Source organism: Loxodonta africana, chromosome 4, assembly GCF_030014295.1.
Source record: "Loxodonta africana isolate mLoxAfr1 chromosome 4, mLoxAfr1.hap2, whole genome shotgun sequence".
NCBI classification, from domain to species: domain Eukaryota; kingdom Metazoa; phylum Chordata; class Mammalia; order Proboscidea; family Elephantidae; genus Loxodonta; species Loxodonta africana.
In genome coordinates, this window is record NC_087345.1 from 30,686,958 (window position 1) to 30,699,651 (window position 12,694).

A 12,694-nucleotide genomic window follows, 5' to 3' on the forward strand; every position below is an offset into this window, starting at 1 on the left:
CATCCCACTGCTCTCCTGTTCCCTCAGGGGTTCTCTGTTGTGCTCCCTGTCAGGGAAGCCATCAGTTGTAGCTGGGCACCAACTAGCTCTTCTGGTCTCAGGCTGATGTAGTCTCTGGTTTATGTGGCCCTTTCTGTCTCTTCGGCTCATAATTACCTTGTGTCCTTGGTGTTCTTCATTCTCCTTTGATCCAGGTGGGTTGAGACCAATTGATGCATCTTAGATGGCCACTTGCTAGCATTTAAGACCCCAGATGCCACTCTCCAAAGTGGGATGCAGAATGTTTTAATAAATTTTATTATGCCAATTGTCTTAGACGTCCCCTGAAACCATGGTCCCCAAACCCCCACCCCTGCTATGCTGGCCTCCAAAGCATTCAGTTTACTCAGGAAACTTCTTTGCTTTTGGTTTAGTCCAGTTGTGCTGACCTCACCTGTATTGTGTGTTGTCTTTCCCTTCACCTAAAGTAGTTCTTATCTACTATCTCCCTCCCCACTCTCGTAACCATCAAAGAATATTTTCTTCTCTGTTTAAACTATTTCTCAAGTTCTTATAATAGTGGTCTTATACAATATTTGCCCTTTTGCAACTGACTAATTTCACTCAGCATAATGCCTTCCAGATTCCTCCACATTATGGAATGTTTCACAGATTCATCACTGTTCTTTATCAATGTGAAGTATTCCATTGTGTGAATATACCATAATTTATTTACCCATTCATCTGTTGGTGGGCACCTTGATTGGTTCCACATTTTTGCTATTGTAAGCAGGGCTGTAATGAACATGGGTGTGCATATATCTGTTCATGTAAAGGCTCTTATTTATCTAGGATATATTACAAGGAGCAGGATTGCTGGATCATATGGTAGTTCTATTTCTAGCTTTTTAAGGAAGCGCCAAATCAATTTCCAAAGTGGTGATACCATTTTACATTCCTGTATATGGCACCAACTTTAAATAATGGAGTAAATACAAATTTGTTTCACAATCTACAATATTACTTTAAAGATTATTGTGAGATTTTTATAATTATTTGACTTTATTAACACAAGAAAAAAAACCTGCTACCATAAATTTCTAATTTTCTTTTTACTTAGAAAACAGCACAATTTTCACAATAAACTCTGTGGCTAATGTGTGAAAATGACATACATACTATCTTTTCAAATGAAAAGTTTCCAAAAAGGTTGAAAGATGATAATTATTCTAATATTCATTGAGCACTTTCTACATGCCAGAAAATGTCCTAAGAGATTACACAGATTTACTCATTAAAGAGATTTAAGTTGTCTGATAACATAAACTATATACCAATGAATCAAAGAATATTATTTAATGGAGAGTCAGGAAACTATCTTTTCCAAAATAATTCTTTTTATAAAATACACTGTAAGTCCTCTGATACAACCAGGGACCAAAAATACACAGGAGAGAAACTGGAAAAAAAAAAGAAAAAAAACATTTTACAATAATAAACTACAAACAAACCTATAACTTTTTGTCCACAATATTATGTATTTCTTCTGAAAGTAGAAATAAAATTTTCAAAAACAACAAACAGGAAAATAATTTTATTTTCAAATGGCCCCATTACATGCCAACATTAGATTATTAAGTAGATCTAGAAAGTATCCATGTTATTTCCTTATGGAATCAAAGTTGAATTTTCCAGCATTAACAATGGAGCAAGCTGTCCCAGATGTTTTTATCCTAGCAATTTCCTGTATAACTACTGCTACATTATTGTGATTTCCCTAAATATTGCTCCCAATAGAAGCATTAGGAATACTTTGATCCTATGGCAATGAGTTTTGTTTTTTTAAATTATTTTCAAATTTAACCACACATCCCAATATGATCACCAGCAGAAAAAGCTAAAGACGTAGTTTTTTTAATGGAAGACTCTTTCAGAAAGGTTTTAATTATTATAATTTGTGAACACACTTCTTAAGTTAGTAAATGTTTTAAAGGTTTATAAGTAAGTTGAGATATTACTTAACCACATTCCTGATATCATGAAGGGTTGAATTTAATGGCCAAGCCCTTTTTAAATTCTTCCCAGCCATTCTGACCATTGGATTCCTGGATATATGGCTTTCTCAATTAACTTTTTCTTTTTAACATATTTGAATCTCTTGTGTCATCTGTGACCTTTATTATCTTAAAAAGCTATGAAGTCATAGACTCATCTGACTCTTTGGATCATGTAGGAACCCTAAGTGTCTTTGAATCCAGTCCCTCCTTCGTATACTGTTTGAATCCTCTCTGCGATATCAATCAAAATTCCTTCTCATCCCCCACTACTGCCAAAATAGGGAGCTACCCAGAAGACAATATATTCCAATTTCAGACAGTACTCGTTATTAGAAAGTTCTTCTCTACACCAGGCTGAAATCTCCCTCCTCAAAACTACCACCTCGAAGCATGGCCTTGGGCAAACTAATCTCTTGTTGCTTCGGTTTCTTCAGCTGTAAAATGCAGGTAAGAAATGTAACTCATAGGGGTGTGGAGAGTTACTGAGAATGCTTATAAAGACCTGGGACAAAATAGGGCCTCCACAAGCAGCAGCCTTTATTAGGAACGTGAAGCCCACAGGTGCGTGGCCACTCTCAAAGTCGTGGTGGCAACTATTAAGCTTACTCTCCTTCAGGCCAAATAGCCCCATTTCCTTCAATGTTTCTTTCAACAACATGGTATTTTCTCCCTTGTTCTTCTAATCATTCCTTTCTGAACAAGTTCAATTCTTTGAGAGAAGGGCCAATTGCCAGTTTAAAAAAAAAAAAAAAATATGTGTCTGTTTTATCAACTGAGATCAAGCTCCATAACCATAAATGTCACTGCAAGATAATAGCTCTCTTTTCTCTATTGCTGATAAAATCTCTTCCCCACCCCTTGCCTATCTCTAGTGTCCCCATACTTGGACCTCTGGCAAAAGCCCAACTATGGAGAAGGTAATAATAGGTATGGATAATTTCTGGTTCTACAGTAAGGAGAAGATGAGGTGCCCCTCAGACATTAGGATGCATCTGAGAAATTTCCTTCTTCGTTCTGGTAAGACGTCAGCTCTTCCTCAATAAGAGTCTCTCCTCTGTGCCCTCTCCATTCATTCTTTCGGACTTCACAATTCTGGGTCATGGCCCCATAAGACATCTTCTTTCGCGGACTTGCAAACCTCTCCTGGTTGAGTTCTGTCTCCTCAGCTAATTCATCTTGGTCAATGATTCCACACTTCTCCTCAGAGAGATTCTCAGGGTCAGCCCACTCCTGTTTCTCCCCAGAGGCAAAGACCCCATAAAAGATCACGCCACTGTAGTGTACCAGGGCAGCTATGACGAACACATTCTGCCATTCCTCTCGGGTCTACACAAGAAAATAAAGCACCAATTAATGTTTAAACCAAAAGCAAAGATTAACAGTATGTTCTGGAGGCTTTCATTGGGGAAAAAAGCACCTGCCTTTCTCAGGGGTAATGCTATCCTTCCTGAAAAGACATGTGTCTGAAGCAATATCTAGAATCCATGTCAAATGGAACTTGAGTGTTTAAAAATAAAAAGTTAGGAGACCTCAATGAATATTTTTTAAATTTTAATTTAAAAAATATGTATTATAAATTAAAAAATACTTTTAAAAATAAACAACATGTAAAAATACATGCAGCTTTATTACAAAGTTCTTCAAAATACACAAATGGGCTTCCTCTCACATAGAAAGTTAAATTAAACTTGCTTTAAGGAACCCATCATTTTAAATATCAGAAGTCTCCTTATTACTTGCTGTTGGATACATTACATTATTTGAACAATTAAAATGTTCACCCTTGACTAGCTTATTTGTAATCATATTTTCTGTGTAAAATACAGTAAGTAAAATAATAATAATTGGAATTTGTATTCAAAATTAGGGAAAGATGGGTATCTTGGATTTAATAGTCATGTTACCAATCATATAGACTCAGAAACAAGGAGGGAAAACATGGATTTTTTGCCTATAAAAAAAAAAGATTTTTTTTTTTTTAAATCCCCAAATCCCACCTTCCTTTTCTGATAAGGAGTAAGAAATGTCACCCCACACTTTCTTCTCTAAAAAACATGAAGAATTTCTGAAGTCATAATTGTAATAGGCAAACCAACTAAGAAAATAGTATCAGGATTTTTTAAAACATGGTTTTTAAATTTCTGCCAAAAAGTCTTATTGGCAGAAAGTAACATCCTAAGACTCTTTCAGTAACAGCGATAAAGGAATTCTGTGGCCTGTGGTGGAACTCTGGGTGGATCGTGGGATCTTCCTTTACCACCCACCCTAGTCTAAATACACAAAGATTCAGTAAAGGTTGATTGCCACGCTCTTGTGGGTTCTTAGAAAGGGCCATTACTGTCTTGCTTGTTTTCATCAGAACAAGGAAGTATATAACAGCACTAATATTTTTATGCTGCAACATACTAAACAACTGGATGGAAGTGGCCTGCCAAGTTTAATCACTTAGAATTATAAAACAATCTTGGGTAATTCATTTATCCTAAATTGATTGCCTCGGTTTCTTCTTTGTGTCTCTAAACAGTCTCTATGGCATTTGCCCTGCCCCCCCCCATGTTTTATTTCTCAATTGAGGAAATGGGGAACTAAACAAGAATCAGCCCTGTTGCCATCAACAAACATAAAAAACTGAAAAAAGAGAAGAAGCTCAACTGACTCAGCCAAGGCCAAGGACACACACTCCACATATTTACAGGCTGTAAGGGCCTTGAGATTTCATGTTGTACAGTACCTCAGTCTTCTAATACTGTAGCTCACAGCCCCCAAGGAAACCATTACCTTGTGCTTGGTCATTGCACCAACAATGAGGGGACAGACCATTCCAGAGAGGGTTCCTACTCCATTTGAGATCCCCATGAGAATGCTGGCATAACGGGGAGCAATGTCCAGGTGATTGACATTGAAACCTGCAGTGAAGCCAATACCCCAAAGTCAGAGTCAAGAAGAGAATTTCAAATACACTTCAGAAAATATTTAGCTTCTCCCAGTTCTCATCCGTGGCTAGGTGGTGCAAATGGTTAAGAGCTGGACTACTAGCCAAAAGGTTGGCAGTTAGACCTCACCCAGAAGCACTGCAGAAGGAAGCCCTGGTGATCTGCTTCGGAAAGGTCAGGGGCTTGGAAACCCTGTGGAACACAGTTCTACTCTGCACACACGGGGTCACCGTGAATCGGAATTTACTCAGCAGCAACTGACAACAATTCTCATTAATCTATTTGGTTTCCTCCAGCACATGACTAATGGCTGCCTGGAGGGCTGGACTGAGGACTGTCAGGCTGGGTCTGGACCTAGCAGGAAAACGTACTGTGATTCATTAGCAACGGCCACCATGGGCTCTCGATGGGGAGAATTATGGCACCTTTGCCTTGTAGGTTCAGAGCTGCAAAATATGTTGTTTTAGCCTCAACCTGGATCAGATTTATACAGAGTAAGCAATCACACAATCACATACAGCGTTGTTAGAACCAAACCCACTCATAATATCCTCCCTCTTAGCCCTCAACTCACTCCTCACGGGCCACCATAGGTAAGCCATGCCTGAGGGACCCCATGACATAATGGAAAGAGTACATTTTTAGTAAGGAACATTTGCACAAACATTGGCAGAACGCCTTATAATTTACAAAACTCACGTACAGACTTGATTTGGAGCCTGTAACCTGAATTTGAATCTTATTTCCACCACTTAAGTAATTTGGGGGTCTTTGTTTCCTCATATGTAATATGGGGATAAGGAGCCCTGGTAGAGCAACAATTAAGCACTTTGCTGACAATCAAAAGTTGGCAGCTAGAACCCACTCAGCAGCTCTGAGGACCTGGCAATCTGCTCCCAGAAAGATTACAACCTAGAGAATTCTATGGGGCAGGTCTATTCTGTCACATCAGGTCACTATGAGTCGAAATCAACTCGACAGTACCTAACAAGAACAACAAGATGGGGATTACATTACTACCTACCCCATAAAGATGCTGTGATATGAGACTCAAGAGAAGCTGGTATGTGAGAGCCCTTGGCAAACAGCTAAGCTATACTCACTATTGCTGCTGCTGTTATTACTAAGCATCTCCCTCTCTTTGAGGTCTTCTGTGGAAAAATAGTGCTACCGAACTTTTCCCCTTTATGTTCTTTCATATTATTAGAGGCATTTATAATATACTATGACTAAAATCATGTGATAAAAATATGTATAAGCAAAAAAGACTGGGGGGAGATGCTAAGATTCTAACCATAGTTATATTAAGATACAATTATCAATGATTTTTCTAGTCTTCATTCTCTAACTGCTGCCTATTATGATTACTTTAGCTCAGCTGCTAACCAAAAGGTCAGCAGTTCGAGTCCATTAGCTGCTCTTTGGAAACCCTCTGGGGGCAGTTCTGCTCTGTCCTATAGGGTCTCTATGAGTAGGAATCGATTTGACAGCAACAGGGATTTTTTTATGATTACTTTAGTAATAAGAAATTTTATTTGTGTATTTAAAAATGATGGCTAATTTTAATTTCTGACATGGCTAGTGTGATCTATATTTTGGTGATAAAAGAAATAACATTTTTTTTTTACAATAACAACAGAAAAGATAATGCCCCTGAAAGTGGTAAAATACCAAGTCAGCAATGCTTCAGCCTTAATCCATTTGTCAAGAGATCAGAATGAGTGGAATGAAGGGGAAGAGGGAAGCAGGTAAAGGCTACGAAAGAGCAGGCTTCATGCGCTGGAAACCAAGTTTGCAGTATTGCCCAGGAGGGCATTTTTAGAGTCAGACAGACCTGGGCAAAAGCAGCTTAATTGAGAAGCAAACCTGGACAAGGGATTTAAACATCCTGAACCTTTGCTTCTTCTTCTTTGTGTGTGTGAAAATATATGCAGTAAAACATACACCCATTCAACAATTTTCATACATACAGTTCATTGACAACGTTTATATTACTTCACATTGTGTCACCTTTCTTCCCACTAGGCCCCATATCGTTTCACCATCGTTAATTCAGGCTCTTTCTGCTCCTTAAAATTCCTGTCTGTGTTTTGAGTTATTTTTGCCCATTTAATCTCATATAGATAATTCTTTAAAAGAGTGCAATGCTTAAGGCAAACATTCTTTATTAAATGAGTCAAGTTGTCATTTAGTTTAAAGATGATATCATGGTATAGTTTTGGTTCAAGGCTTAAAAGTTGTTTCCAGCCAATAGTTTCAGGAGTAGCTCCAGTGTCAGTATATCCAGTAAGACTGGTTTCCGATAAGGATTTGAAGTTTTGTTCCATATTTTTTCCTCCTTTTGATCAAAATCCAACTATTGGGTCCTTGATCAACATGCTGAACCTTAGCTTCATCAATAAACTGAGGATAGCCATTCATGTAAAACTGTTGTAAGAATTAAGTTAAATGATATATATTAATTCTGTGGCACATAGAAGACAAAACCAACATGTATGTTCTTTACAGGAAGTTATCTTATCTGTCTTGTTTACCACTATCTTCCCTGAACTGGCAAAGTGCCTGGCACATAGTAGCACTCAATAAATAGCTGTTTAATTAATCACTGATTTGAGCTAATGAAATTACATCAGGAATTTATAGGTTTTATTTATTCAAATTTTGTTCAGGTTTGCTTTACTTTTTAATTCTTTATTCCATGCAAAGAACCTGAAAACAGGATTTTTTTTTTTTAATCTTTTTCTAATCTGGCCTGTTGGCTTTGTTTTTTTCTACTTCTATTCCAGGAGAATTTTTGAGAAAACCACCTTTGAAACAAACATACCTTTTCTCTTTCCGATCAAAGTGCCAGACAATCAGAATATAAAACAGCTGCAAGATTAATTAATCTTGCCGCTGATTTGAGTACGATAAATACTTTATTGGAAAAGAACCCAGAGATAAGAAGCAACTAATGTGATTGTTAAGTATTATGCTTTTATACAAAGCCTGGGACCTATGCATTCAGCTAGAAATAATGTGAGAAAAGCCACTTAGCACAAGCCTAGGGGAAAAAATCATTAAGCAACTGAAATATTGATAGGTTTTTGTAGCAGATGAAAAAGAAAGAAAGAAAGAAAATCTCCCCTAAGTTTGGAGTCTCTCTTCACTTCATAGGACACTTCTCAAAGCAGGTATCACTCATCCTTTGCATCTTTCTAATCTTGTCTGTCTTGGCTTTCTGGTCAATAATCAGCTTCAAAATTGTGCTAGACAGTCTCCCCAACATCACTATTTACTCTTTTATGTTGGCAAACAGCAAATCCTCCATGGTCACAAGTCCCTACCATAGGGTCACTATTGGATCAGACAACTTTATTCCAATCCCAGCCACTTACTGTGTGACCTTGAGCAAGGTAAGTCACTTTCTGAGTTTCCTCAGTGGTAAAATAGACATAATGATACCCATCTCATAGAAGAGTAGTAAACAGCCCTGGTGGTACAATGGTTAAGCACTTGGCTGCTACCTGTAAGGTTGGTGATTCAAACCCACCAGTAGCTCTGTAGGAGAAAAGACCTGGTGGGTCTGCTCCTGTAAAGATTAAAATCCAAAACCAGACCCACTGCTGTCCAGTCCATTCCAACTCATAGCGACCCTGTTGGACACAATAGAACTGCCCCTATAATTTGGACATGTTATTTGGACATGTTAATAGGAGGGACCAGTCCCTGCAGAAGGACATCACGTTTGGTAAAGTATAGGGTCAGCAGAAGAGAGGAAGACCCTCAACAATATGGACTGACACACTGGCTACAACGATGGGCTCAAGCATAGCAACAATTGTGAATATGGTGTAGGACTGGGCAGCATTTCCATCTGTTGTGACATAGGGTCGCTAGGAGTTGGCACCAACTCGAAGACACCTAATGACTACGACTATCTTTTTGGAAGCAGACTGCCACATATTTCTCCCACAGAGCGGCTGGCAGTTTGAACTGCAACCTTTCGTTAACCACTGCACCACAAGGGCTCCCCCATAAAGATTACAGCCAAGAAAACTCCATGGGGCAGTTCTACTCTGTCCGATAGGGTTGCTGTAAACTGGAATTGACTCAACAGCACACAATGGCAGCACACAAGACTGCTACGGGGATTGTCTTCGTTATTTATTGCTGCTATAACAGAAATACCACAAGTGGATGGCTTTAACAAACAGAAATTTATTCTCTCACAGTCTAGGAGGCCAGAAGTCTGAATTCAGGGTACCAGCTCCAGGGGAAGGATTTCTCTCTCTGTCAGCTCTGGGGGAAGGTTCTTGTTATCAGTCCTCCTCTGGTTGAGGAGCTACTCAGAGCAGGGACCCCAGGTCCAAAGGATGCACTATGCTACGGGTCCTTCTTGGTGGCATAAGGTCCCTCTGTTTCTCTGCTTGCTTCTCTTTTTTACATCTCAAAAGAGATTGATTTAAAACCAACCTAATCTTGTGGATTGAGTCCTGCCTCACATAACTGGCTCTAATCCTGCCTCATTAACATCATCCCACCCCAGGTAGGATTTACAACACATGGGAAAATCTCATCAGATGACAAAATGGTGGATAATCACACAATGCTGAGAATCATGATTTAGCCAAATTGACATATTCTGGGGGGACACAATGTGATCCATAACAGGGATTAAATGAGATAAAATTTGAAAAGTGGCTAGCACAAAGTCAGTGCCAATAAATGGCAGTTGCTATGATTTGGGCTATTGGGCTTCTCTCATTCTGATTGTTCAGTAGCTTAATTGGCAATCTGGGGAGAAGGAAGCAATACGAACAGGAACATTTCTGTATCTCTGGGAACAGGATATGAATCTCTTTTGCATCACAGAGTTATCAAGAGAAGATGTGCCTCAACATCCTTCTGGAAACAAGTCATGATTGCTGTATCCTTGTTACTCAGACTGTGGACCGTGGGCCAGCAGCATCTGCAACACTGGGGAATTTGTTAAAAATGCAGGACCTCAGGCTCCCTCTGGACCTGCTGAATCACAATATGCATTTTACAAGATCCTAGTGTGATTTGTAGTTCTTGGGTAATGCAAATGGTGAAGTGCTTGACTACTAGCTGAAAGGTTGGCAGTTCAAATCCACCCAAAGGTGCCTTGGAAGAGAGGCCTGGCCACCTGCTTCCAAAAGGTCACAGGCTTTAAAACCTTATCTAGCAGTTCTACTCCATACACATGGGATTGGTATGAGTCAGATTTGAGTCAATGGCAACTAACAACGGGGTGACTCGTATGCATGTGAAAGCTTGAGAAGCACTTGGCTAGAGCGAACAATAATAAAAAAAATGATGGCAACTATTTATTGATTTTGTTGTGCGCCTGGCACTGAGCTAAGGGCTTTGAATGCTTCATCTTCACTAGAATGTAAACTCTGTGAAGGCAGAACCTTTGTTTTGTCTACTGCAGTATCCCCGGCACCAAGAACAATGCCTGGCTCACGGGCAGGGTGAGGGAAAACACATGTTGTCTTAGTTCATTCTCCCAACAACCCTATGAGGTTGCAGTTACTTCTCTCCAGTCTCTGGATGTGGAAACTGAGGCTTGAGAATTCAAACACCCAAAACCAACCAAACCCATTGCTGACTCGATTGTGACTCACAGCAAACCCACAGGGTTTCCAAGTCTGTAAATTCTGACAGAAGCAGACTGCTATGTCTTTCTGCCCCAAGTGGCTGATGAGTTCGAACAGCCCACCTTTGGGTTAGCAGACAAGTGCTTTAAATACTGCGCCACCAGGACTTTTTGAGAGTTTAAATAGCTTAGTAAATTTTTCTTATAAGTAGTAAAGAGGCGCCTCAAAGCCAGGACTGTGTACCTCCAAACCCAAGTTCTTAGCTGCAAGTTAATTTTCTTTAAGTGGACTATTTTTTTTTAAGTATCAACTGTACTTATTTTGATACATAGATCATGAACCATTTTAGGATAGTTTAGACCAGAGGTTCCACTCTGTCTGATCTTTAAGGCAGCCCGAAATAGTGGAAAGAGCATAGGCTTAGAGGCTATGCTTTAGTCTTTCCTTTGCCACCAACTATGACTTTAGGAAACGTCCCTGGGTGGTGCAAATAGTATGTGCTTGGCTGCTGGCCTAAATGTTGATGGTTTGAATCTACCCAGCAGCACCACAGAAGACAGCCAAAGAAAACCCAAGGGAGTAGTTCTACTCTGTGACAGATGGGGTCGCCATGAGTTGGAATTGACTCGACGGCAACAGGTTTTACAGGTGAAGTTAGGAAAGTACACAATTTTTCTAAGCTTGAGTTTCCCCAGCTGTAAAACATTAACATTACTACTGGCTTCACAATATGCTGAGACAGATGGAATATATGTAAATTTTTCCATAAAGGACAATTATTATCATTACAATATGTTTTAAAGGTAGAAAAACAATGGAATTACACTTTTTCATTCCATTACACACAGGGAGTTTTCAGAAATCTGTAAGATTGGTGACTGCACTCTGATCTCTCACACACAGTGCACTGGTTTCTGCTTCTGGGAAATGGGACACTAATAGCACAGATACCTCCTAAGTAGATGTAATACCCCCAAACCAACAAAACTCATAGCTGTCCAGCCGATTCTGACTCATAGCAACTCTGTAAGACAGAGTAGAACTGCTCCATAAGGTTTTCCTAGGAGTGGCTGGTAGATTCGAACAGTCAACATTTGATTAGCAGCCGAGCTCTTAACCACTGAACCACCAGGGCTTCAAGGGTTAATACACATAGAGGGCTTTGAACAGTCCCTGGCAGACAGTCAGGATTGATAAACATTAACTCTCTTCAGTCATTCTTACTGTTATCACTGCCTGCTCTACCCTTCTCAGCAAGTCATTTCTTACCTCTGGACGTGCATTTCCTTGTTTGGAAAGTGAAGGCAATGGAGTGAGGAAAATCTAAAGAAACTTTCTTCTCTAAAAAAACAACTTCTGGTTCTTTAACTATATGTCAAAGGACTCTGTCATCTGGCTTTTGAGGTAAAATTAGCACTACTCTAGCAGTAGCCCTGAGTGGTGCAAATGGTTAAGCGCTTGGCCACGAACCCACCCAGAGGAGCCTTGGAAGAAAGGCCTGGTGAACTACTTCTGAAAAATCAGCCATTGAAAACTCCATGGAGCACAGTTTTACTCCAACACACGTGGGGTAGCCATGAGTTGGAACCGACTCCACGGCAACTGGTTTGGGTTATTTTGGTTAGTAGGAGGTGAGAATAGAAAAGGTCACCAGAGTCTCTGTGATGTAGAGTGACCTGGTGTTAAGGTACTAAAGAGCCACTTCACCAAGACACATGCTCAGGCCTCTGCTCATGGCCTTGAGGGAGTTGCCTACACTTTGTGCAATTTCCTATGATGATGAAAGTAGGGACAATTCCAGCTTAACTATGTGCGGAAGCTTACCCCTCAGTGGTTTCGCAAAGTCATCCCCAGTAAATGAAATTCTCTAGTCAGTGGCCTGGCTCCTTGGGAATGGCCTGGTTACTAAAGGAAGGTGTTACGTATAATATCCTTCCTTTCTCCCAAGATGTGCTGAATCTATAGACAACATTCAGATACACAAAGAATATCTTACCTGAAATAGCAAAGCCACTAAATCCCACGGCAAGCACCAGAAAGGAGATAGCCACCCCTTTGGTATGGGAGAAGCCAACCACCAGAAGTAAGGTTGCCTCCATGCCAAAACCTGCAAATGGAAACA

General features: G+C 39.8%; 1 protein-coding gene across 1 annotated transcript in view; it reads right to left on the reverse strand.

Moving 5' to 3' along the window:
- Positions 1-748: 748 nt before the first annotated feature.
- SLC17A8 (solute carrier family 17 member 8) overlaps positions 749-12,694 on the reverse strand; it is a 90,003-nt gene continuing 78,057 nt past the window's right edge. Inside the window, exons 10-12 of the mRNA XM_003405624.4 lie at positions 12,569-12,679; positions 4,815-4,942; positions 749-3,362 (exon numbers count right to left, since the gene is read on the reverse strand). Of these exons, the coding sequence (XP_003405672.1) occupies positions 3,018-3,362; positions 4,815-4,942; positions 12,569-12,679 (584 nt within the window). The 3' untranslated portion in view covers positions 749-3,017. The remainder of the gene's footprint in view (positions 3,363-4,814; positions 4,943-12,568; positions 12,680-12,694) is intronic.